This window comes from Mustela erminea, chromosome 6 (genome assembly GCF_009829155.1).
Source record: "Mustela erminea isolate mMusErm1 chromosome 6, mMusErm1.Pri, whole genome shotgun sequence".
Lineage (NCBI taxonomy): Eukaryota > Metazoa > Chordata > Mammalia > Carnivora > Mustelidae > Mustela > Mustela erminea.
Window position 1 is genome coordinate 91,673,391 of NC_045619.1, and position 27,089 is coordinate 91,700,479.

At 41.6% G+C, this 27,089-nt stretch overlaps 1 protein-coding gene across 15 annotated transcripts in view; it reads right to left on the reverse strand.

Moving 5' to 3' along the window:
* The window catches only part of LOC116593895 (maestro heat-like repeat-containing protein family member 1), a 78,934-nt gene extending 52,888 nt beyond the window's left edge, over window positions 1-26,046 (reverse strand). For 7 of the 15 annotated variants that reach the window (XM_032348512.1, XM_032348516.1, XM_032348513.1 and 4 more), the window contains exons 1-14: window positions 25,947-26,046; window positions 18,751-18,863; window positions 18,297-18,419; window positions 17,234-17,411; window positions 16,067-16,159; window positions 15,475-15,629; window positions 14,966-15,106; window positions 6,724-6,822; window positions 6,081-6,159; window positions 5,457-5,567; window positions 4,286-4,359; window positions 3,078-3,194; window positions 2,826-2,870; window positions 1,872-2,016 (exon numbers count right to left, since the gene is read on the reverse strand). In XM_032348512.1, the coding sequence (XP_032204403.1) occupies window positions 1,872-2,016; window positions 2,826-2,870; window positions 3,078-3,194; window positions 4,286-4,359; window positions 5,457-5,567; window positions 6,081-6,159; window positions 6,724-6,822; window positions 14,966-15,106; window positions 15,475-15,629; window positions 16,067-16,159; window positions 17,234-17,411; window positions 18,297-18,419; window positions 18,751-18,849 (1,459 nt within the window). In that variant the 5' untranslated portion in view covers window positions 18,850-18,863; window positions 25,947-26,046. Of the gene's footprint in view, window positions 1-1,871; window positions 2,017-2,825; window positions 2,871-3,077; window positions 3,195-4,285; window positions 4,360-5,456; window positions 5,568-5,798; window positions 5,871-6,080; window positions 6,160-6,723; window positions 6,823-14,951; window positions 15,107-15,474; window positions 15,630-16,066; window positions 16,160-17,233; window positions 17,412-18,182; window positions 18,234-18,296; window positions 18,420-18,750; window positions 18,864-24,953; window positions 25,057-25,946 lie in introns of those variants that run through there. The other 8 variants (XM_032348510.1, XM_032348511.1, XM_032348515.1 and 5 more) reach the window with 8 other exon arrangements.
* Window positions 26,047-27,089: the final 1,043 nt, after the last annotated feature.

A 27,089-nucleotide genomic window follows, 5' to 3' on the forward strand; every position in this document is an offset into this window, starting at 1 on the left:
CCTAAAAACAGACCATTTTCAGTATTAAACACACACACACACACACACACACACACACACACACACCCCTTCTACCTGTCAGAATGGCTATCATCAAAGACAAAAATAAAAAGTATTGGCAAGAATATGGAGAAAAAGGAACCCTCATGCACTGTTGCAGGGAAAACAAACTGATGCAGCCACTGTGGAAAGCAGTACGGAGTTTCCTCAAAAAACTAAAAATAGAAATCTCATACAATCTAGTAATTCCACACTGGGCATTTACCGAAAGAAAACAAAAACACTAATTTGGAAAGGTACAGGTGCCCTTCTGTTTACTGCAGTCTATTTACTGCAAGAGCCACGACATGGAAGCAACCCAAGTGGCCGTCGATAGATGAATGGATCCAGAAGAGGTGGTCTGTACACACAGACAAACACATACAAGGAATATTACTTGTCTATAAAAAGAATATCTTGCCATTTATGACAACTTGGATGGAACTCAAAAATGTTATGCTAGGTAGAAGTTTGACAAAGAAAGACAAATACCGTATGATTTCACTTATGTGTGGAATCTACAAAACTAAACACATGAACAAACAAAAATAGAAACAGAAAGAGAACCATAAATATAGAGAACAGACAGATGGTGGTCAGAGGGGAGGGATGGGCAAGACAGGTAGAGGGGAGTAAGAGATACAAACTTCCAATTATAAAATAAATGTCATGGGGATGAGAAGTACAGAATAGGGAATGAAATGAATAATCTTGTGATGACACTTGTGGTCACAGAGGGTGACAACACTTATCATGGTGAGCATACAGTAATGTATAGATCGTCAGATCACTAATATTTTTAAAGATTTTTTTTAAAGGTTTTATTTATTTATTTATTTGTTTGAGTGGGGAGAGTAGAGAGAGAGAAGAAAAGGGAGAGGCAACCTCCTTGTTGAGCCAAGAACCTGACACGGGGCTTGATCCCAGGACCCTGAGATCATGACCTGTGACAAAGGCAGACACTTAACTGAGCGAGCCACCCAGGAGCCCCCATACAGAACACTGTATGTCACTTATACCACAATAAAATGATTCAAATAAAGAGAGAGACTAGGGAAGAAAGGCATTGTCCAGCCGAAGCATGGTAAACAGTCACCACTCGTGAGGGTGTCCTATTAGTTTATACCTTGAAAGGATCTCCCACTATCCTGAGAAGTTCTTATCCAGGCACACATTTTCATGCCTTTCATATTTGAAAATCCTAGGTCGACCTTTTAAATATCTATTGTTTACACTGATTATAATCAGGACTCTCAACACTGGGAAAGTCATTTGCTACCTCTCCACCTTTTAAACCCTAACAGACAATGCTTATTTTCCAAACACACAAACTCCCACACACCCCAAGTAATGTGCCAAACAGACAGCCTCACCCCGACTCTGACTCTCCCTGGAAGTAGCGGTCAGGGATTGGGTGAGCAAAGAGTGAGGCTCAGAGTCGGAGCAAAGAACTAAGGGTCAGGAATGTCTGTGTGCGCATTACTTTGTAATTAACAACAAAGTTTGTGCATCTCTACTCCAGTAGAGGAATAGAGGAAAAAGGATCTGTTGGGGCGGGGGTGGGGGGGTGGATCTTGCCTCTCTTCCAGAAGAATCCCCTTTTCATCCATGTGAAGAGCCAAATGGAATCAAGCTGCTGCCCTAACCCTTTGCCTTCCCCCTCCATCCAGGCCCAGGCTCACAGCTGTGCCCTCGTGGCCCTCCCAGCAGATCTGCGCCCTCTCCCCACACCCCTCCAGAGTCCCAGTCCCTCTCCCACCCTCCCCTCCCGCCTGTGGAAGCCTGTTTCACAACTGCCCCCTCTCCACAGTCTCCTCGACCTGTGTACTTACGGCTGAGGTGGAAGCTGCTTAGATAGGGAACCTGGCCCAGGGACCGGGCCTTCAGAGCCATGTTTGTGGCTATCTTACTCAGCAGCACGAAGGCCAAGGTGTTGCTGGGCTGGCATGCCAACGTGATCAGTTTGGGCAAGGACACCTGGCAGAAGAGGTGGCAAGGGGATTCGATGTCAAGCTCCAAATCAGTCCCAATCATAAGTTCTCTAACCCTCTGGCTTTGTCCTCCTTTCTTGGAGGGGCATTTGAGACCTGTATACCCAGCCCCTCCATCTCACTGATAATCCCCCTTCCCTCTCCTCCTTCCCCCCACATGTTGGTAAAACACAACCAAGGTCCTGATGAAAATTACAACAGGATGGACTTGATTAAATAGAGGGGCTTCTTGAAATGTGGAATTGTGTGACTTGTCATCGCCTTCACAGGGGGGCATTCCAGGGGCAAAAGACATGCTAGCCGTCGGGAGACAGCTTGCTGGGAGGGAGAGGGGGGTGTCTGGGAAGAAGAGTAAATCACATCTGTCCTTTGCTTTCCATGGCCCCTGACTCAGCTCTGACCACACAACAACTCGTAGAGTCTCCAAGAATCCTTAGAGGCTGCTAAGAGCGGGCAGGGTGGATAATTGCCCGTCTTTTTTTATGGGAGAAACTATAGCCTGGAGAGCAATTTACTCGAGATTTTATAGCCAGAAACAGGCTGAGCAAGACCCAGGCTCAGGCCTCCAGGTTTACCACCCAGTGACCCTCTGCTCCACTGAGCCACTCCTCAGAGGAGCCCCAGACACTCAAGTGGGAACAGACAGAGGTGGGGAGGGTAGGAGGGACAGTACAGGGGGTTAGGTGGAGTGGGGGGAAGGGGGGAGACAGAGAGAATGCAATCTGGGGGTCAGGGTATCTGGGCAGCCAGGAGAGGAGGAGATGAAGGAGCCTCTTTGACCCTAGCTGCTTGTACCATCTGTAGGATTTCGGAACACATTCGTTGGATGTCCTCTTCATTCTGGAATAGGAAAAGATTTAAATCTGAAACCAATGCTAGCTGAGTCTTCTGATTCAAGGCCTCCCCTGGCTCACTGCTCAGAGTTTTAGACACCAAAGCCCCTTCCCACTGTGCCAACGATGCCCTCTTCTTCTTTCCCTCCTGCTCCCGAACCTGCCCTTCTCTTGCTGCCACCCTCTGTCCCCTCCCTGCCTGGCCCCTGCTCACAGAGCAGGCAGACTCGCTGAGCTTGATGACATAGTTGATGATGATATTCCCCTGGGGCACGGCCAAGTAGTCATGCCGGCCCAGCATCTCGATGAAGTGCAGGAGGGCCTTCCGTACCTGCAGGGGGTAGTTTTGAGGGGGGAGCGTCACCTGTCATGTGACTAGATAGGAAGGCACATCAGTATGACCCTTCATGTTCCAGGTGAGAACACAGAGGACAAGAGCCTGTGACAGGAGTCTTCAAGGGACTCAGATCTCCCAACTTCAAGCCCAATGTGACTCTTCACTGGTCTCTAGGTGATGACAGACAACCCTACTCGACCCTGAAGTTCTAGCCTATTTCAGTTCTTACCATTCTCCTGAAGAACTGTAAGCACTGAGCTTGCCCATGCCTTACATAAGTAATGGACAGAAGAGTTGGGTAGGGAGAAATCAGAGTCCAGGAGAAGTCCCATGTTCTGGCCTTCATAAGGAAAGCCAGAAATGAATCCCACAAGTCCGAGGGCCCAGCCCTCAAGATCCAAGTCTCTCCATCAACCTTCTGAAGATTTAGGAGTTGGTTTTTAGGGATGGTGCCATAGTTGTCCACCTGGTCCAATTCAGAGCTGGGAGCAGTATTTGCTGCCTCCAATCCGGGCAAAGGTTGCTAAAAATATGGTGCCACGGACCCCATGCTAGATATGATGTTTGAGGTCTTCTTTCCCCAAGAAAACTGAATATTTAGGGGGCAGAATTAGTATGCAGGGTGCCTGGGTGGCTCAGTGGGTTAAAGCCTCTGCCTTCAGCTCGGGTCATTATCCCAGGGTCCTGGGATCGAGCTCCGCATCAGACTCTGCTCCGCGGGGAGCCTGCTTCCTCCTCTCTCTCCCTCTGCCCACCTCTCTGCCTACTTGTGATCTCTGTCTGTCAAATAAATAAATAAAATCTTAAAAAAAAAAAAAAAGAATTAGTATTCTTTAGAGCTCTGTGTCCCCACTGACAAGGCTCAGAAAATAGGTAGGAACCACCTGTCCACTTCTCAAATCCTTCTCAGGCTCCGAAGAGCTCACATGTAACCCATGGGCAGAGTCTGAGGCCAGGGCAGGCTTGGTAAGGGAATGCCTTACCTCTCTCATCCATGAACAGCCTCCCCTCTCCATTTAATACAACTTCAAGGTCTCAAGAAAGCAACTGCCCTCCCGGCCCAAATATTCTGCCTTTCTACTCACTGGTTTGAGATCGTCCTGAATCATGATGATGACGGAATGCATCACTTCATTCTTCAGTTGCTCTGTCTGGGGCACTAGAGAAAAGACACACACGCAGCTGGGGATCAGTCTCCTTCTGCCTCCTCTGTCGTATTGGGAGGCACAAGACAGGTGAGAGGAATTCCAGGTACTGTCCTGGTCTTCGAGGACCAGATAGATCGCCCAAAGATTATCTCCACCATCCCTCTGCTTCAAACCAGACTGAAGAGTGACAAAAAACGGGATTTTCATCAAGCTGGCTTTGGATCCCCAGCTCTTTCCAGTCTCCTATGAATGCCCACGAACCCAGTCAAGCTATTCCCGCAACCCCCACTGCCCCATACACCACCACCTTTAAAACTATGACAACTGTTCTTCTTTATGTAAATTCCCTCTCCTAACTCACCGTTACAATCTCCTTCCCTGCTCCAGAGCCCATCCCATCTCCCGACTGACCCCTTCTCTATATTCCTATTGCAAATAACCACGGTCACATTTGAACAACTTTTCACATATTATCTTGCATTGTTTCACACTCTGAACACAATAGTGAACTCTTTGAGAGCAGGGACTATGTCTTATTTGAGTGTCTGTTTTCAGTGCCTTGCATTCTGCTAGACACAGAGCAAAGGTCTAGCAAACACTGGATTGGAGTTGATGCTTGTTCCCCAAGATCAAAATCACAGACTAAACCACTACAAAACTCACTGCATATTGGGGAATAGTCTAAGTACCTCACATCCATTTTCTCATCTAACCTTCACTAAAAAACCCTAAAGGAAGCATTACCTTCATTTTCAGGTGAGGAAATAGAGGCACAGACTAAAAGAAATCTGCCCCTGTTTACACAGCTAATAAGAAGTGAAGCGAAGATTTAAACCTACTGAATTTACTTTGAGTTTACATTAAGTTTAAAACTGTGACTTGAGATTGCATGGAGCACTAGGTGTGGTGCAAAAATAATGAATACTGTTATGCTGAAAATAAATAAATTTAATTAAAATAATAAATTTATAAAAATGAAAAAAAAGAAAGGTAAATAACACATTAAAAAAAAAAAAACTGTGACTTGAACTATACGTGGGACTGTTTCCCAGACAAAAGAACTCTCATAGGAAAGAAGATCCCTGAGATTAGGCCAATGGTCACTCACCTTCTGGAAACACATCCATGAAAACTTGAAGGGCTGATACTATCTTGGCTGGATCACTGGTTTTCATGGTCTTTTGTATTAAGAATACCACCTGATCATTGTATAACTTGGCTATCAGAAAGGGGCAAATACAAGGGAATCAAGAGTATGTTTAACTAGCGAGTGGTAAGTAGAAGTAAATCATGCTTACAGCAAACCATGATGTCATGAACCAGATAAATTAGGGTCTTTTAGACTGGAGAAAAGGAAGAGGATTGGCATCTAGCTAGATGCTTTCCTTGAGCTGGGCTCTGTCCCTCCCCTGCCCCACCATGTGCCCTCTCATAGGTCAGCATGCCTCACATGACCATTAGTGCTGTAATGACAAGATCACCCTTCTAAGCTGGTATTCATTGAAGGAGAAAGGGAAGCCAACTTCAGGTGAAGGGAGTGGAGCTACATCTTTGCCCCTTAAGATTCCTTGAATTTCAAGCAAAGCTCACACGAATTATTTTGCATCTGTTCTAGAAGGATGGAAGCCCCTTATGGGAACCTAGGTCCCTGCTCTGGTCCAGGGAGACACGAAGGTTACTCTAAGTGCCCACCCACACAAATACCTAGGGTTAGGGAACTGTGTTAACTTACATAGGGTGTAGAAAGCCTTCAGGGCAAAGATATGGTTCCGTGCAGAGTGAGGCTCTGACTCCTGGACTGTTTCACTCAGCTGTGGGGAGACCAAGGCCATCAGACCCAGGAGGACTGAAATTAGGGGCCATGGGTGTGGATGGAGGAACCAAGGCACCATGGAAAGTGTGAAGCTTAGCCATAAAGGGGAATAGGAAAACAGACCCAGGAATCCACATTCCCGGCCCCAAAGAGAAGACAGTGGCAAGCAAATTAATCATACAGAAGGTAACACCTATTTGCAAAATGTTCAATTACCTTCTTACTCTAGGCTGCAACAGAGAGGCCCTGACATTTCTCACAGACATGATGGGGTGCTGTGAACCTCTTGCCATTTAGCTAGAGATTAGGGGGAGCAACAAAGTTCTGTGACCTTCAAGGAACACACAGAACGTACCCAATTTATCTCATGGAGAATATTCGAGTCTATGCCCAGAATCCAGATATTTATCTATTCCAGGGAAACCTGAGATGTGTATGGTTAAGGTTACCATGTGAAAGACACCTGCCTTTATGAAGGTTGTGACCTGGGCTGTGGGAGCCATCGCCTACAAAGAAGAGAGAAAAAGCAAGCCCAGGATGCTTCTAGCACCACAGCACTCACCTGATTGAACAGCATGTCTGTAATATTTTCCAGCTGGGATTCCAAGTTTATACCTCCACATCCACTAAGAGCCAGAGCATCCATAAGTTGGTAAATACACTGTGTGCATAAAGACAGAGTAAGCATAAGGTAGCCCAGACTTGCCACAGCCTCTGCAGAAATCCTCTGTCCTCACATCTTCTCTTCAAGGATGGGCCAAGTCATCAAGGTTTCACACTGCCTGCCCTCTTGGATCCTTCCAAAAAAGGCTCAGGGTCTAATTCTTTCATAGTCAAATACAGCCATGACCTGCCCTTCCCCCTGACCAAGTAAACTACACTTACTTCCAAATAATCTCATTACTCCACAGAAAACTTTAGGGAAGGTCAACATTTCGAGTATTGGCTGACTTCAAGGGAGCAGGGTAAATTAATCAGAGCCAAAGCAAGAACTTATTCCATGGTTCTATGAGTTTCAAAATTCTGAAAACTGAGTCTAAAAGACTACATTTCTACTCTCTGCCTGGTGGTTTCTTTTTTTTTTTTTTAAGATTTTATTTTTATTTTATTTGACAGAGAGAGAGAGATCACAAGTAGGCAGAGAGGCAGGCAGAGAGATGGAGAGGGAAGCAGGCTCCCTGCTGGGCAGAGAGTCCGACGTGGGGTTTGATCCTAGGATCCTGAGATCATGACCTGAGCCGAAGGCAGAGGCTTAACCCACTGAGCCACCCAGGTGCCCCTACCTGGTGGTTTCTTATTATTTTGTGGGTTCTTCTTATCACTGGTATACAAGAGTTCTACAGATAACCTTAGTTTTCACATGTGTAAACATGCCATTTGATTTTCTTAAAACAGGTTTATTAACATCTGATACCAAAAATGATATATATCTAAGGTGTCCCGGGGTGTCTGGGTGGCTCAGTGGATTAAGCCTCTGCCTTCAGCTCAGGTCATGGTCTCAGGGTCCTGGGATAGAGCCCATCATCAGCCTGTCGGCTCAACAGGGAGCCTACTTCCCCCTCCCCCTCTGTCTGCCTCTCTGCCTACTTGTGATCTCTCTCTCTCTCTCTGTGTCAAATAAATAAATAAAATATTTTTAAAAAATAAAGTGTTCAATTTGTTAAGTTTTGATAAATGTATACACTCAGGAAACCACCACAATTAACGTAAGGAACATACCCACTACACCTGAAGTTTCCTCTTAGGTCTTTGTAATTTCTCCTTCCCTCCCCTTCCAGCACCTTTCCTTTCCCCAGGCAAATATTGATCTGCTTTCTGTCATTACAGACCTTCACTTCCTTTTTAAGAAACTGCCAAACCGTTTTCCAAGGTGGTTTGCCAGTTTACATTCTGACAGATGTGTAGTGGCATCTTGTGGTGATTTTAAAGTCCCTCACGTCTATGCAATGTTGAGCAACTATTCCCGTGGTGGCTGTCTTGTCATCCTCATATCTTCTTTGGTGAAGCAGCTGTTCAATTTTTTGCTCTTCTTTTTAAATTTTTTTAAATGGGTTTTGTGTTTTTCATATATTCTGGGTATGTGTGTGATTTGCAAATATTTTCTTCCAGTCTGACACCCGTCTTTTCATTCTAACAGAACAGAAGTTACTCACTTTGATGAAGTCCACTTTATTCGTTTTGTGTTCTTTAATGGATCATGTTTCTGGTTTGTAGCTAAGACATCTTTGCCTACTCCAACTGCACACAAATTTCTCCTGTTCTCATCTAGAACTTTGATAATTTTAGGGTTTACATTTAAGTATGAGCCATTTTTTTTAAAGATTTTATTTGTTTATTTGACAGACAGAGATCACAAGCAGGCAGAGAGGCAGGCAGAGAGAGAGGAGGAAGCTGGCTCCCTGCTGAGCAGAGAGCCCGATGTGGGGCTCGATCCCAGAACCCTGAGATCATGACCTGAGCCGAAGGCAAAGATTTAACCCACTGAGCCACCCAGGTGCCAACAGTATGAGACATTTTGAGTTAATTTTTATACATGGTATGAGGTATGGATTGAAGTTTATCTTTTTGTGTATAGATATACAAATGTTCTAGCGCCATTTGTTGAAGACACCATCTTTTCTCCAAAGAATTGCCTTTTCACCTTGCCAAAAAAATCACTTGGCAGTAAATATGTAGGTCTATTTCCAGAATCTCTATTCAGTTCCATTTATCCATTCATCTATCTTAATACCAATACTACAGTCTCCATTGCTGTAGTTTTATAAGTTGTCATTCTTTCTCTAAACTGTTTTGGCTGTATTGGGTCTTTTTCATTTCCGTGTGAGTTTTAGAATCAGGTTGTCAATTCCTATTAAATAAAGCCTGCGGGGGGGCCTGGGTAGCTCACTTGGCTGGGTGACTGCCTTCGGCTCAGGTCATGATCCGGGAGTCACAGGATCAAGTCCCACATCAGACTCCCAGCTCAGTGGGGAAGTCTGATTCTCCCTCTGACTCTCCCTCTCTCAAATAAATAAATAAATAAATAAAACCAGAAAGGAAACAAACAAGACTGCTAGGTTCTTTTTTTTTTTTTTTTTTTTAAGTAGGCTCCACACCTAGTGTGGAGCATAATATGGGGACTCTGAACTGACTGACCAACCCAGGTACCACAAGACTGCTAGGATTTGTTTAGGCTTGCCATGAATCTGGGGCACCCACCTGGATCAATCAGTGGAACAGGTGAGACTCTTGTCCCAGGGTTGTAAGTACAAGCAAGCATCATATTGGGTGTAGAGATTTTTTTTTTAAGATTTTATTTTTATTTTATTTGACAGAGAGAGAGAGAGATCACAAGTAGGCAGAGAGGCAGGCAGAGAAAGAAAGGGGGAAGCCGGCTCCCCGCTGAGCAGAGAATCCGACGTGGGGTTCGACCCTAGGACCCTGAGATGGTGACCTGATCTCAGGGTCCTAGAAAAAAAATAGAGACCTGAGATCAGCTCATGATCTCAGGGTTCTGGGATTGTGCCCCGCATCGGACTCTCTGCTCAGCAGGGAGCCTGCTTCCTCCTCTCTCTCTGCCTGCCTCTCTGCCTGCTTGTGATCTCTATCTGTCAAATAAATAAATAATATCTTTTAAAAAATGTCTCATACTTAAATGTAAACCCTAAAATGATCAAAGTTCTAGATGAAAACAGGAGAAAATGTTTTTAAAAATGAGATTTTTAAAAAAGAGGATTGCAATGAATCTAGATCAACTTGGGAAGAACTGATAACTTATTAATATTGAATCTTCAGGCCCCTGAATACTGCACATGTTTCTATTTACTTAAGTCTTCTTTAATTTCCCTTAGCAATGATTAGTAGTTTCCAGTGTACAGGTATTACCTTTTTTTCAGATTTATTCATGAGTATTTCGTATTTTTATGCAAATAATCATGTTGCCTATGAATAAAGACAACTGTACTTCCTTTCCAATCTGTGCGCTAATAGGGTAAAGTTGTTTGATAGTCCTCAGATCTTCTGTACACTTTCTGATCATCTACTTGTTCTATCAATTGTTGAAAGGATGTTGAAATCTGATTGTAATTATGGGTTTTTCTGTTTCTCCTTGCAGTTCTATTAGTTTTTGCTTTATATAGTTTTAAAGTTCTGTTATAATAACAGACACATAATAGCAGGTACATAAACATTTAGAATTGTTAGGTGCTGTTGATAATTGACCCTTTCATCATTATGAAATGACATTTTTTAATACTTTATGATATTTTTTGCTCTGAAATATACTTTATCTGATATTAATACTGCAGAAACAGCTTTTTTCCATAAATGTTAACATAGTACAGCCATACCTTGTTTTATTGCTTCACTTTATTATGCTTTGGAAGGTGTTTTTGTTTTTTTTATAAATTCAAGGTTTGTAGTGACCCTATATCAAGCAAGTCTGTCTGCACCATTTTCCCAACAGCATTTGTTGACTTTATGTTTCTGTGTCACATTTTGGTAGTTCTTATAATATTTGAAATTTTTTCACTCTTATTATTTTTGCAATGGTGATATGTGATCACTGATTATAAGTCACTAAGGTCTCCAATGATGCTTTCTTTTAGCAGTAAAGTATTTTTAAAGCACTTATATTGTATTTTAGATAAATGTTATTGTACACTATACTACAGTGTAGTGTAAATATAGGTTTTATATGCACTGGGAAACCAAAAAATTCATTTTACTTGCTTTACTGCAATATTCATTTTATTACAGTAGTCTAGAACCAAACCCGTAATAACTCCAAGATATGCCTAAATATTTTTATTTATCCTTTTACTCTTAATTTATTTGTATCTTTATCTTTGAAGTGCATTTCCTATAGGAAATATAGGATATAGGTGGGTATTGTTTTTTTAATCCATCTGACAATCTCTGCCTTTAACTGGGGTATTTAGACCACTTATATATAATATGATTATCTATTTATTTATTTACTTATTTATTAATTATGGTTAGGCTAAAATCTATCATCTTGCTATTTGTTTCCTACTAGTCCTAATTCTTTGTTCTCCTGTCCCTCTAACTCTGCCTTCAAATTAATTGAATATTTTTTATAATTCCATTTGATATCCTTTGTTGGCCTATTAGCCATAACTCTTTATTATTTTAGTGGTTTCTATACAGGGTTTGTAGCACACATTTTTTAAAAAGATTTTATTTATTTATTCGTCAGAGAAAGAGACAGTGTGTACAAGCAAAGGGAGCAGCAGGAAGAGAGAAAAGCAGTCTCTCCACTGAGCAAGAAGCCTGATGCACAACTCAATCCCAGGACTCTGGAATCATGACCTGAGCTAAAGGCTGGCACTCAAAGGACTGAGCCACCCAGGTGTCCCTATAGCACACATTTTTAATTTATCCCAGTTAATCTTCAAGTGATATTATACTACTTTTCGTACACTAAGTATAGGTATACTAATACTATACTTTGTGCTATTGTCGTCATAAATTTTACTTCTACATACAACAAATTCCACACTACATTGTTATGTTTGTTAAAATAGTTACCTTATAAAGAGATTTTTTAAATAAAAAAAATTCGCTCACATAATTACCATTTCTAATGGTTTTCTTCATTCTTTTGTATAAATCCATATTTCCATCTGGTATCATTTTCCTTCTGCCTGAAGGACTTTAACGTTTCTTATAATATGGGTCTACTGGTGATGAATTCTTTCAGCTTTTTTTAATGTGTGAAAATGTTTTTTTCTCTTAGCCTGAAAGATATTACCACTAAGCACAGAATTCTAGGATATAGTGTTTCTCTTTCAGTACCTTGAATTCTACTATGTTTTCACTTGCATTGTTTCCAATTAGAATCTTTATTCCTCCCTTTGAAACGTGTTGTTTTCATTGTTTCATTTTTTGTTTTTACTTTCTGCATTTAAGATTTTCTCTTTTCCACTGGTTTTGAGAAATTTGAATATAATATGGTTTGGTGTAGTTTTATGTTTCTTGTGTTTGGGGTTCACTTAGTGCCTTGGAACTGTGAATTTATCAATTTCTTCAGATTTAGAAAATTCTCAACCACAATTTCTTCAAATATTTTTCTGTCTTTCCCCTTTTTGGTGGAACTCCAACTGAACATAAATTAGGCTGCTTGAATTTGTCCATATCTCACGAAGCTTCCTCTTTCTCCTCCTTCTCCTCCTTTTCTCCCTCCTCCTCCTCCTCCTCCTTCTTTTTATCTTTGTGTTTCATTCTGTATACTTTTTATTGCTATGTCTTCAAGTTAATCAATCTTTTCCAATCTAGCTTTCAAACCTACAGAATACAGTTATAATACCTGTTTTAGTGTCCTTGTCTACCATTTCTGTGTGAGTTCTGGGTCAGTTTTGATTGATTTTTCTCCCTATTATACATCATAATTTCTTACATCTTTGTGTGTCTGGTGATTTTTTTATTTAATGCCACTCATTGTAAATTAACCTTATTAAGCGCTGGGTATTTTTGTATTCTTATATTCTTAAATTTCTTCTGGGATGCAGTTACTTGGAAATAGTTTGATTGTGGGGGGAGGGTCTTGCTTTTAAAATGTGTTAGACCAAAACAGCATTCAGCCTGCTCTTAATTTTGCCCCACCTTCTCAGTGCTCTACCCAATGCCTGTGAGTTATGAAGTTTTCAAGCTGGTTGGTGTGAACAGGTACTATTCCTGGCACCATGTGAACTCTGGCTACTGTTCTCTCAATTCTTTGTTCTTTTCCTCACCTGAAACAGTTTCCTCATATTCACAGACTGTTTAATATTCTGCTTTGTAAACTCTAGCTGCATTGGTCTCCCTGGATTCTCACCGCCATCTTGTCACCTCAGGAAGTCCACTAGACTCTTCCTGGGTTTTCTTTCCCTATGCCACAACCTGGAAACTCTTTTAAGAAAATTAGCTGGGACAATAAGAGGGCTCACCTCATTTTTTCCTGACTATCAGGAATCACTGTTCTTTGTTGCCTCCTACCCAATGTCTTAAAAACCATTATCTCATATACTTTGTCTAGCTTTTAGTTGTTTCAGGCAAGAGAGTAAATCTGCCCCAGTTACTCCCTCTTCACCAGAAGCAGAAATCCCTCCATTGGATTTTGGATATTCAACATTTCCTCTTTTCCTTCCCCTACCTGATGGATTCCCATTAGGGCCAGTTTGCTTAACTAGGGCTGGTTAGTGCTGGTTGATGTCCAACCAAAATTATATTATAGGCTGATAAATATCTTGATTCTCAATCACCATGCCCTGGAGTGAGAGAGGAGGAAGAAGGAGAAGGGAAAAGGGAGTAGTCAAAACATTTCCACTGTGTGACACATGAACAATCTGTGGACTAGTAGTTGGAGAAAAAATCTCGTCCTCCAACAGACTAATTGACTACATAGAGCAAACCTTTGTTCCAAATTCACAGACCCTACCCTAGGCAACATGCAGGCACATGCCAGGAGGGAGATCAAACAAGAGATTGTGTGGGTGGTCCACTAATCAGCAAAACTCAGAGTAGCTATGTGAGAAAGTTCATCTCTTTCTATAACAAGGGAAGTGCATTTGAGGTGGTGGTGTAATGGTAGACTGCAAACCGTAGTCCCTGGAAACTCGATGTTAATGAGTGTTGCACAAAAAAAAAAAAAAAAAAAAAAAAAAAAAAAAAAATTCTCATCTTGGAAATTCACAAATGTATATTAGCATATTTAGCAACCCTGAAAAATAGACCTCTCAGATGCCTATTCTGAGGTGCATAATTAACCATTATCTCCAGCTGTCATGCTCTAAAATCCATCATTGTGTTAAAACTGAAACCAGATTCCCACAGGTTTCTTCCAGCCAATGACTGAATATGGCAAGTCCGCTAAGGCAGGCCTACTCCTTCAAGATATGGGACTTTTCTGATGGGTGGCTTTGGTTCAGGGACTCCATGTTGGCCTTACTGAAACATTTTTAGAACCTCACTGTCATTTAAGGCCTTCCTCACTTTTTCCCTCCTTCCCTTCCCTCCCTCCTTTCCCTTCTCCTTGCCAAGGTTCAGACATCCATCGCCATCTGAGTGCTCCCAGCCTCCTCTGGCTCCCTCCCTATTTTCCCTCACAGATGTTCCTCCAATAAACCTCCTCCAACTCTAACACCATGTTGGTGTTTGCTTTTTGGAGGACAAGACTAGCCTGTGTATTGAAGGCTCTAAGGAAATTCTACATTTAAGATACTAATTTTAACTCAGTATTTCCCACCCATTTTGCCAAATAACACAGGTTACTTTTGTGAAATACCCATTAAAAGTTGGATGGAACTTGGTTGGAGGAATGCCACTGAAATGGAAGGACTAAAACAACAATCAGAAATTTTTGGTTCCAGTACTGCGTCCTTTGCTCCTAAAAATATTTAACATTAGTATAACAATTCTTAGGTAGGCAGAATTCTGTAATGGCTCCCAAATTTCAGGCCCTCTTTCCCAGTTACTGAATCAAGCAGTAATCTAGGTGTTGATATGAAGGGATTTTCACAGATGTAACTAAGGTCCCACATTAGTTGACCTTAAAACAGATTATCCAGGTGGGCTTGGTCTCTCTCATGAGCCATTTAAGTCTGAATCTAGAGGTCAGAGACGGGAAAGTCAGAGAGATTCAAAGGGCTATTCAACAAATTCAACAAATGTGCAGAGTGGAATTCCAACAAAACCTTATTTTACAAAAACAAGCTTCAGGCTGGATTTGGCCTGTGGGCCATGCTTTGCCAAGCCTAGCATTAATTACTCAATAAATGTGGAAAGCAAAAACTAATTAAATTATCTTCTCACCCCATTCCAATCACCTGGGAAATGTAGAAAGGTGTCACTTTTGCAGATACCAAAGTCATAAGCCATCGGGTTAACCGGTTCACTTCATTCTTGAGTTTGGAGGATGGCATGAGGAAGAAGAGGTGACCGATTATTACCATAGCTTGCTCTGTCACCTGTGCCCAAGGAGACACAACAAACTTGCCTCAGCTCAGGGATGAAGACAAGATAATTCCTTAGGGGCTTTTCCTTATTCATCTTTTTATCCCCAGGGCCTAGCACAGTGCTTGGCTAATAACAGTAATCAGTAAATTTAAGTTGCTTAATTGTGTATTTAACAAATATGGAGCTGGACAGTGGCATTTTCTGACATACTCTTCTGGAGAATGGGAAACAGAGCCCAAGGAAAGTCACCCTGCTCTTTTGGAAGAGCCATTTAAGTTATCCTTCCACCATTAAATAGACAGACATGGCCCTGCCCCATCTTTGGCTCAAGACTTACTCCTGCAGCCATCCACTCAACCCCACTACCTCCAAATCCCACCTTGTTGTTGGTCTTTAGGGACCAACGATTGAAGAGAAGCCTGAGGGTGAGATAAGCCTTGAAGGACACAGCCTCTTTTGTGATGTCCATTATTTCATCATCTGTAGTGGACAAATCCACATGTTTCCGGGCACTGATGACCAGTCCTTTGAGCACTGTGAGGAATGCAGGGAGTATGAGCTGCCCATCACCTTTCCCTTCCCCTGGGAAACAAACACACATGTGGGCACAGTCTTCTCATCTCCAACCCTAAAAGTGTTTCTAGGGTCCTATACTGGGAAACACCAACCCATTCACCACCACTCCAACTATTTTTCCTTTGTGACCACACCTGGAACACAGCAAGGGAAGGAAAAGTGGTTGAGGGTATCAACGCCCATAGCATCCTTATCAAGCTTGGTCCTTGCCCCAATCCAGGCCAAGAAGTCAGATGCAGAAGAGCAGCTGTTCACACCTGGTCTGCTCTCAGTCATTTCCTGGCCCTCCCCAGCCTTCCTGGATCCCTACTTAGAGGGACCAGCCTCTTTATTTGCCCTTCTTTCCTCCCTCCCTGATTCCAACAGAGTCTTCCCCAGACCCTCCTGACCCTTACCATGACATAATGCCAACATATCATCCTCTGTTTGGGCCATCCTCAGAAGGCGTAGGATATATTCCCATGTGACCCCAACATATGAAGCTGCATCTAAGAGGGAAAGTACAATAAAGACATCCCTATCCCAGGGAGGGGAACATCCTTCACTAAGGCCAGGAACATCCTTCACTAAGGCCAACTTTATAGACTGGAGGCCAGGATACCCGGGTTCTGATCCTAGTTCTACCTCCAGAGTCTGGGCAACCCTGAACCAGTTATTTAATTTATCTGAGTTTCAGCTTCTTTAACTGTTAAATAGGAGTACAGTTCCTGACGTGACCACTGCGCAGGGATGCTGGGAGGATCAAGCTCGATAATGGATATTAGCATAGCACAAAAATGCAAATTATTAGGACAGGCTAAACATGAACACTCCTTTACAAAAACCCTTAGGAAATAGAGAACTATGCTGTCTGAGATGGATGTGAAGACATTTGCCCTGATTAGATCAAGCGACATGTTTCCAGCTTCTGTTGCTGTGTCCTCTGTGCTCGCTGGGTCATGCCTTGTCATTTTGAGCCCAATGCTCAGAAGGCAAACTTACTCCCTCCAGACTCTCTTTCCCCCAGTTCCAAGTGGTAGAGAAAAGGTCACTAGTCCTGTGACTTGATTGCCTTTTCACACTTTGCGATAGAGAGAAGGGAGCAGAATGGGTAAGCGAGCCACCACCATCACCAGGAGCCACTAGGGCAGAGACTGAATGGTGAGTCTCTGCCTCCTCCTGCCTACTCTATTACTTCCAAGCCTCTAACCAAATTCAACACTGCAGGCTCCCTTAAATAAAGCCCTCCTTGCTTCCTCCTTGCCCCCACCCACCACTGCTGAATGGGGACTTTCTATTCTGCCTTCTCTCTTCACCTGGAGTCTTCTTTCCAGCTCTGTGGGTCTCCCATGCCCTAATACATCCTATCATGCCATTCTTGGTCTCCAGAAACTCCCTCCTGAGGTCCCAGGAGCCCAGTAGGGATCCTAGTTTGTTCTCCCACCTGCACATACACACCCATGACTGAAATAAGTGGAGATGTCCAATGAGAGAAATCAGGAGTATAAAGCTGATCTAGAGCCTATACAATGTCTCCACCCCCTGCTGCCCCTGTTCTCTTCTCAGACTAACTCAGGCTATACCCTGGCGGTGGATGAGTCTCCCCACTGCAGTCAGGAGGCAGTTTGGGGGCAAGGTGTTGTGCCATCTGTCCCACAGCTTAAAGATGACCATTCCTGGAGACTGGAACCCCAGAGCCATTAGGACCATAGTACACAGCTCCTCCAGTTCTCCCTCGGGCTTCTGGAAAAGAAAGATTAACTATTCAAAGGCTAATCCCCAAGATGAGTCCCGTAACTTCTAAGAATCAGCTTTGGTCAATAAGTGATTCTCTTCCATCTAGAAGGCAAGAACTCCACTACCACCCCATCCAACAAATGCCTTCCCAGTGATGGAGGGCAAGACCTTCCTAGAGCATGCAAAGAACAGGTAGACAAAAAAAATCTGCAAAGTCTCTGTGTTGGGGGCAGGGGGGTTGTGGGGATTGAAGATTTTAGAGCAGAGAAATTCCCACACAGCACCTAGGGAATCATCAGGAAGGTGGGTAGATTATGGAAACAACTTTGGAAATCTCTGGCAGGTCAAGAATCTTGATCAGAAGACAGGCATGCCAAAGAAGGCAGGTAAACCAGAAGAAAGATAATTCATAGGTAACCAAGAAAATAAGAAATGAGATTAACCAGTGTCAGGAACGTGCATGTAAAGTACGTGGGTAGATAGACAGGTAGACATTATGAATGTTCAGTCTAGAGGTGGGCTGGCACACGGGTAAGTGGATTTGAAAGACAGTGAGATGGTTAGTTGAATTGCAGTAACAAAGCTGACTAAGGTATAGCAGGACACAGTCTGAAAACCAGGTCAGACTTGGAGCCCAACAGCCCAAATCCTTCCCCCCTTTCTGTCTCCCTTCTCCTGCCTCACCACTTTGCTTCACTGCTGTAGCTTGCAATTCTGTCTAGGTCATGGTCCTTGAGATATGCTCGGAGTATTAGGTACGGACTCCAGCAAACTGTTTAGAAATGAGACACTCACATCCCAGATCCCAGTTGGTTTCCAAGTGTCATCATCCACCAGAAAGAACTCCTGGGCTCAGACCTGCTGTTTTCTTCCCCCAAAGTCCCCAGCCCAGAGGCACAGGCTCCTCACCGTGGTCCTCAGGTAGTCAACGAAGATATCGGTCACCTTCTGGCATAGTGGAGGTACCATCTTGTTGTTTAGGATTTTAACTTTTAGCGACTTGAGAGTTTTAAAGACATTATCTGTTGACAACTACAGAAGAGAGGGGACTCAGGAAGAAAGGAAGGTTGAAGGGTAAAGATAATAAAGAGAATAAGGGCCCCTGGTAGATAAAGGAAGAGGAGGAGTGAATCCAGGAAGAGGGTTAAAGCTGGATCAGGGATTGAGGGGATGGAGGGAATATGGGTCAGACTAGGGACACGGGAATCAGACCTGGAGCTATGATGGCCTGGACCAAGTAGTGCTCTGCTAACTGGAGATTTCTCCTACTCTCCTGGCACAACAGGTATGTACCCAACCAGCTCCCTGGATGGAGATGGTCCTGTGCTGGTTGGAGCCAGTAAAATGTCTGAGATGTCCTCACCTGATCAGCAGCTTGGAGTACCTCCATAATGTCCTCAATGTTCTTTCCTGAAGTATCCCATTCTTGGTTCCTCTCAGTGATCTCTGAGGACTGTATCATAGCTATAAATATCTCTGTAAGAAGTAAAGAGCGTGAACTGGGGGAGTTGTTTCTCTCTTGCTACAGGTGGGCATTTCATCAGAGGGAGATACCATGCTACAAACAAAAACATACAAGGGGCACTGGGTGGCTCAGTGGGTTAAGCCTCTGCCTTCAGCTCAGGTCATGATCTCAGGGTCCTGGGATGGAGCCCCGCATTGGGCTCTCTGCTCAGCAGGGAGCCTGCTTCCCCCTCTCTCTCTGCCTGCCTCTCTGCCTACTTGTCATTTCTGTCAAATGAATAAATAAAATCTTAAAAAATAAAAAAATTAAAAAAAAATTTTTAAAAATATAAAAGTTCAGATTTGTCTTTACTACAGACATTATTTAACATGCTTTACTTACTTCACTCATTTGTAAAATGGTCATCGTTGTGGTAGTGATAGCAGGAGTTGCTGTTGTACAAATATCCAACTCATAGAGTTGTTAGGCACATTATATGAAATAATATATGTGGAATAGTGCCTGACATATAGTAATAGCTCAGTAAATATTGACCACTATTATTCTCAATTAGAAACTGTTGGGACTGTACCTGAATCCACAGCATCCCCATATCTCTATAGGAGAAAAGCTTTTTGTTGTCATTTTAAGACCAGGTCCTGGACATTAGATCAGGGTTAGGGGTAGCAAATGAGAACCAAAAAAGCAATGAGAAAGGAAGTGTATTTAACAGGAGGGGAGAGAGAGGGAAAGGAGGAGAAATAAAGATGTTACATAAAATGAACAAGCCCAAATTCCCAAAGACATGTAGAAATCTAATGGTAGGAAAGACAACACAGCAAAACCAACAATTGGAACAGGAAATTAGTTCAGAGGAAATTAATTTTGTAAAACAGCCTCTCCAAGACTTCAATAAAATAATAGTAACGATAATAATTGTTGCCATCCTCTTCCTCCTCCTCATCATCAAACAAATATGCTTAGGATGCTAAAAAATGGAGAATAAAGGGGGTCTCTAGGGGTGCAGTTGGTTGAGGGTCAGACCCTTGGTTTTGGCTCAGGTCATGATCTCAGAGTCATGAGACTGAGTCCCGCATCAGGCTCCGTGCTCAATGGAGTCTGCTGGAGATTCTCTACCCCTTTTCTTCTGCCCCTTCGGCTGACCCCCTCAAATAAATAAATAAACCTTTGAAACTGATTATGTAACTATAAAGAAGAGTTATTCAAGTAACTTTTAAACATAATATTCTAAGTGTGTGCCTTTAATGGGATATCTCCTAAGGATAAAAAGACCTGCAAAGAAGTCTTGAAATTTATCTAATGAGTTTGTTATTGGTAGTGTTATTGGGGAGGTAGTTATGAAACCATTGCATATGTTGTAGTAAATATACTGTTTTTCAGCAAACAGGTTTGTTACCATGGAAGAAGGGAGCTGCAAATATAGAATGTGAGCCCATGATGTTTAAATTTTAATTAATTTTAAATAAATTAATTAAGACTTCATGATTTAAAGTATTTCTCTCTGTTGAAGATGTCCAAAAACCAATGAGCACACCTGCTACATACCATTTATACTCCACTCTTTTTTTTTTTTAAGATTTTATTTATTTATTTGCGAGAGAGAGAGTGTGCAAGCACAAATGTGGGGATGGGCATTTTTTTTAAATGTTGATATCATACTTATATTATTTTACACTACTTTCCCTCATTACATCTATGTCTTTGGCTCTCCAGGCCCTATGTGTTCATGAAATGGAAGCTTTTGCTTCCTTAAGAATGTCTTGTCTGTCCTAGTAATGTGATTATCTCTGAAAGTCTTCTCAGGCTATGTAATATCCATGCCACTTCTTTGCAGATGCTTGGGAAGTGGTGGTGGATCTAAAAATATTCAGTTAAGAATCAAGAAAAACATAAGGCTTCAGCCATGCAAGTTCTCTGACTCTTCTCCACATTTCTGTTACCATCACAAAATTAATTAGATGATTCTTTAATGCCCTACAGATACATTTTATTGCTAATACGTTTAATTCTACCATTGCAATTTAAGTTTATAAAAGTTACTTTTAAGCTGGAGGGCTCTGGCGGGGTGGGGGATGGTGGCGTCAAGATTGCCTTGATTCAAAACTGAGATTAGCCATTCTCCAGTTATGCATCCTGGTGAGTTTCATCATTGCCGGATGCAATATGGGGCTAGATCTCATAACCCTGAGATCATGACCTGAGCCAGTACAAAGAGTTGGATGCTCGTCCGACTGAGCCACACAGGCATCCCTATAACCCACTCTTTTAAAAAAGGAAAAAAAAAAAAAGCCTTCTTAAGAAATGGCAGATTTCTGGTCATAAATGATTGGGAGTAGAAAGAGTACAAGAGGGGTACCTGGGTGACTCAGTGGGTTAAGCCTCTGCCTTCGGCTCAGGTCATGATCTCAGGGTTCTGGGATCGAGCCCACATCGGGCTCGCTGCTCAGCAGGGAGCCTGGTTCCTCCTGTCTCTCTGCCTGCCTGTCTGCCTACTTGTGATCTCTGTCTGTCAAATAAATAAAATCTTTAAAAAAAAAAAAAAGAAAGAAAGAGTACAAGATAGGTCCCTATACTTTTGTGCAAAAACCAGACACGTGCTCAAAAACCCAATGGGTATACACTAAAAAGGCAGAAGACCCAGATGAAAGGGGTCTCCCATTGGTCAAATGAGCAACATTTTGAACATCAAAAAGAATGACAATAATAATTTAAAATCCATTGAATAAAAAATAAAGAAGAAAAAGAAAGGAACCCATGGACCCAAACTGGAACTTAAAAATGGTAGTGGTACACCTGGGTTGCTCATTCAGTTAAGCGTCTGCCTTCAGCTCAGGTCATGATCCCAGGGTCCTGGGATGGAGCCCCATGTCAGGCTCCTGCTTGGCAGGAAGCCTACTGCTCCCTCTCCCACTGCCTCTCTCCCTGGCTTATACTCACTCTCTCTCAAATAAATAAATAACATCTTTTAAAAAAATAATAAAGATAAATTAATAAATGCGTGGTAGTTATAGTGGGGGAGGAGGGATTCCACTTTAAAAGATGCCAGCTAATAAAAGAGAAGGAATGACAGAATTGCAACTATAGATGAATTAACTGTTGCAGGCAAGAAGCACCAATGATATTGACATGGCCTGAAGCATCACCACACATATTATGCATTAAGTTACAATAGGAGAAAAGCTCTTTTACAACAGAGAGGTCTGATGAATACCCCCTTCACCAAGCTATCAAGTGTAAAATCACCAATAACAGAACTGACTGATATTATATGTTTCCTGATGATGCAATGGAAGACATGCCTCCCCATGCAGTATTTTTTTTGCCCACTACGTTTAATTTAAATCTAAAATGAGGAAGCGATCAGTCAAATCCAGATTATAGGACAGTCGACATGACCACTAAAGACGAAAATGGTGGGTGGGCTATCTTAGATGAAAGGAGAACGCAATGGATCATCTTTGATCGGATCTTAGGTGGGCTGAAGAATAGCTAGAAAGGAAATTTTAGCTAGAAAGAAAATTTTGAGGACACTTGGGGAAATTTGACCACAGGCTATGTGATAATGATAATATTGTATCAATATTAAGTTCCTTGAATATAATAAGGTTATAAGAATTCTCCTGGAATACTTGAAGTCCATAATATAAGTGTGAACTTACTCTGGAATGATTCAGATCTCTGTGCATGCGTCTGTATATGTATATGGAGAGAGACAGAGTATGAGATGAGCACAAACATGGCAAAATATTTAGCAAATTGGAGAATGTAGGTTGAAGAATAATGGGCGCTCATTGCACTATTCTTTTAACTTTTCTATAGGTCTGGTATTTTTTCAAAATAAAATGTTAGGAAAGAAATCAAGATTCACCAGTTATCAAAAGACACCATTAGGTGAGTAAATAATGGCAAAGCTCAGAGTGCAAAAAGATATATATCACCCATAAAATCAACAAAGTATTCATATCCAAAATATATGATAATCCCCTGAAAATCAAAGAAAAATGGGTAAGTGACCTAAAAGTAATTTATAAAAGAGTATATCTAAATGGCTCATAAACACATTTAAAGGTTTGCCTCAATCTAACTAGGAATTAGGGAAGTAAAAATTAAAACCACAGAAGTATATTGCAACACACCCACCAGAATGGCTTAAACTTAAAAGGTTTACAATAACTAGTGTGGAAATGATGTGGAACAGTGGGGATTTTCATATACTAATGGGATATAAAAGAATACAGCCGCTTTGGGAGACAACTTGGTATTATCTACCAGAATGCTTAAGATACGCTTACTCTGTGATCATTTCCCAGGTAAACACCTAACGGAATACATGCTTACTTATGATAATAGACATGTGCGTGAGTGTTCACAGTGCCATTATTCATAACAGCCTTAAACTGCAATGTCCAATATCACTATAATGGAGAAATTGTTATTATTCATACAATAGTCATATTGTGGAATACTATATAGCAATGAAAAATGAACAAACTATAATGTCCTGCAACAATAAGGATAAATCTAACAAATATGAAATAAGTGAAAGATGCTAGAGACAAAATATTTCATGATTATATTTATTTTAAAAAAATACTCAAAAATAAGCAAATATGAACTACTGTGTTTGGGGATTCAAACTTAGGTAGTAAAAGTTTAATGAAAAGCAAGAATATGATTTTTATTTAAAAAATGTTTTTGGGGGGATGCCTGGGAGGCTCAGTGGGTTAAGGCCTCTGCCTTCAGCTCAGGTCATGATCCCAGGGTCCTGGGATCAAGCCCTGCTTCAGGCTCTCGCTCAGTGGGAAGCCTGTTTCTCCCTCTCCCACTCCCCCTGCTTGTGTTTCCTCTCTCATGGTGTCTTTCTCTGTCAAACATACAAATAAAAAATCTTTAAAATAGAAGAAGCTATATTTTTAAAAGATAATACAGAAAACAAAAACATAGAAATTATACAACTCAATAGATAGGTTTCAGAGTAGACTAGATGCTGCTGAAGAATGAATCAGTGAATTGGAGGACACACTGGCAAAAGTGACCCAGAATCTAGCACAGACACATAGATAAGAAAAGAGAGCCATTTAGAGACATGGATGAAAACCTCCAACATATGATTAATGGGAATGCCAAAGGAATGTAGTGAATGGGCAAAAGGTCATAGTTGAAGTGATAGTGGCTGCAGATCTTTCAGAATTAAAGCAAACATGAATGCTCAGATTGGAAAAGCACACCAAGTCTTTCACAGGATAAAGAAAATCAATCCATTTCTAGATACACTGGAATAAAATAAAAGACCGAAGAAAACAAGAGAACTCTAAATCACTCAGAGAAAAAAAGATTACCTGCAGGAAAAAGACCACCAGACCAACAGCAGACTTGCCATCAGCAACAGTAGAGAAGACAATGCAATAATAGCTTCCAAGTTTTTTTTTTTTTTTAAGATTTTATTTATTTATTTGACAGACAGATCACAAGTAGGCAGAGAGGCAGGCAGAGAGAGAGAGAGGAGGAAGCAGGCTCCCTGCTGAGCAGAAAGCCCGATGCGGGGCTCGATCCCAGGACCCTGAGACCATGACCTGAGCCGAAAGCAGAGGCTTTAACCCACTAAGCCACCCAGGCACCCCAGCTTCCAAGTTTTAAAAGAAAGTAACTATCCATCTAGAACTTATACCCGACTCCAACATTCAAGAGTAAGAGTTGGGGCACCTGGGTGGGTCAGTGGGTTAAGCCTCTGTCTTTGGCTCAGGTCATGATCTCAGGATCCTGTGATCGAGTCCCGCATCAGGCTCTCTGCTCTGCAGAGAGCCTGCTTCCCCCCTCTCTCTGCCTGCTTCTGTGCCTACTTGTGATCTTTCTCTGTGTCAAATAAATAAAATCTTTTTTTAAAAAAAGAGTGAGATCAAAATGAAGACATTCCAGATAAGCTAAGAAATTTATTATTCATATGCCCCCACTGAAATAATAATCTTCCTTCTTTCAGCAAGGAATGAAATAAACCTGGAAAGGAGAAGAAGAATCCAAGAAATGTATTAATCATGTACTCAGAATTAGTAAAACACTTGGTATCCTGAGTATCTTCTGTTGGCTCTCCAGATGCTCCCTACCTTCTTCTTCATTCTGTTAAATGTTTTGGAGGCCATATCCAATAAACCCCCTTGTCCTATGGCTCGCAGTTGGGTTTTGCATATGGGGAGCCCTGATAGGAAGCTGCAGAAAGAAAGGATGGTCAGGTCACAGTATATATTCTCCTGGTTCCTCCTGGCCGTGTGATTCTTGGCTGGGTGCATACCTTGAGGTCACTGCTTCTCTCAAGATAGCCCTGTATGCACAACGCTCCTTTCAGCTTTTCACGACTTCTCCCTCCCCACATCCCTTCAGGCCTAGGGGTGACTCAACTCTGGCTGTTACTGGCTCCAGCATATTTACTATCTCTTGTGGGTTTCTTAATCTCTACTCACAAATACTCATCCGAAATAGTTGCTTTAAATCTGTTAAACTCTCCTCAAATATTCCAAATTTGAATGTGTAGTTTGTTTTCTGGTAGGTGCCTGGGAAGGTGGTAAGTTTAAGGGAGTATTGTCGGTGAAATATAATAATCACCACTAAATCGAGGGAGTTAAAGCCCTGATGGAATGAGACCGTTAGACAGCACAGCACAAAAGATGAGCAGGCTGAGGTTGAAGGGCAGGGATGGAGTGTGATATCGTTATTTTCCTTAGAAGGAAAATAGAGAATCGGTGCACTTTTAACTTTATTTTTTAGAAAAATAAAGAGGATAAATGCTTATTATTTTTAGAGTAAAAAAATCTCTCCAGGTGTTGAGTTGCAGAACCTTATTTCAATATTTTAGACTTCTTCATTTCTTATACTATTTAAATTCAATACATCCAACATTGAATATACTATCTTCTCTCCTTCCCTAAATTAATCCCTAAATCTGAGCAGTGCTTGAGTCTTGGTCATCTTTGACTTCTCTCTCACACCACCCATAGCCCTGCCAGGACAGAGGATTTTACTTATTCAAGGTTCCTTGAACCCAACCCTTTGCTACCCTTATACAGCCACTGTTCGACTTCATTTCTCATGTTCAGACTCACCTCCTTTTTAGGCCTGACCCTGCTCCAGTGTCTGTTTCTGTCCTTCTCACCCACACCAGACAAACGACAGCACTACAAGGAAGAGGTTGAGATGACACAGAGGTAACGTCTCCTGGGAATACAACCCAACTGTTGAGAAATAATCATATCTTAGCAACCAAACTGAGAATGCTTACATTAGAACTAACCCACCAGCTCCTTAATTCTAAAGAACCTAAGGTGGAATAGAGCTTCCCCTCCCCCAAAGACAACTCCTGGAGAGAAATGGCTTTATTACAACTTCTTCTTTAAAATAACTGCTGCAGGGGCACCTGGGTGGCTCAGTGGGTTAAGCCTCTGTGTTTGGCTCAGGTCATAATCCCAGAGTCCTAGGATCAAGTCCCGCATTGAGCTCTCTGCTCAGTGGGAAGCCTGCTTCACTCTCTCTCTCTCTGCCTGCTTCTCTGCCTACTTGTGATCTCTGTCTGTCAAATAAATAAAATCTTTAAAAAATAAAAATAAAATACCTGCTGCAGAGTAGCTATTCAACAAATGTTTTGAGAAAATAAATGAGTGAATGAGTTATATTTTTTAAACTTGTTATGTTGACGCAAAGGTGCGCACAGGGTTTATATATAAATATATTTACCATGTCACTATTTATCTATAAGTAAAAATTCAAAATTCTCTTGACACTCAACAATACACAGATACTTACATTACAGTTCATACATATGTGCAGTTGTTAAAATTAATTTTGTAAAATATTTAATGACATGACAAAATGTTCACATAGATTGTTAAAAAAAGGCAAGTTATAAAGTGTGTATAATACTGTTTTATATATATCCAACTATATATTATATATATATACATATAACCAGACTATTCACACATGTCTATATACACACACACATACGAATGCACAGAAAAAACTGGAAGAACATACATCAAAGTGGTAACATATCCAGATGGCAGATTTATAAGGAATTTTTATTTTCTTCTAAGGACTTCTCTATAAGTTCCATGCAGTTTAAAACAAACATATGTTACTTTTGTCATCCAAAAAGTGTTACTTTTAAGTATGTTCTTTTAAAAATGTAAACTGATGATTCAGAAAATGTTTTATTAAAAGCAAGGAGGTTTATAGAAAAAAGCCTAATT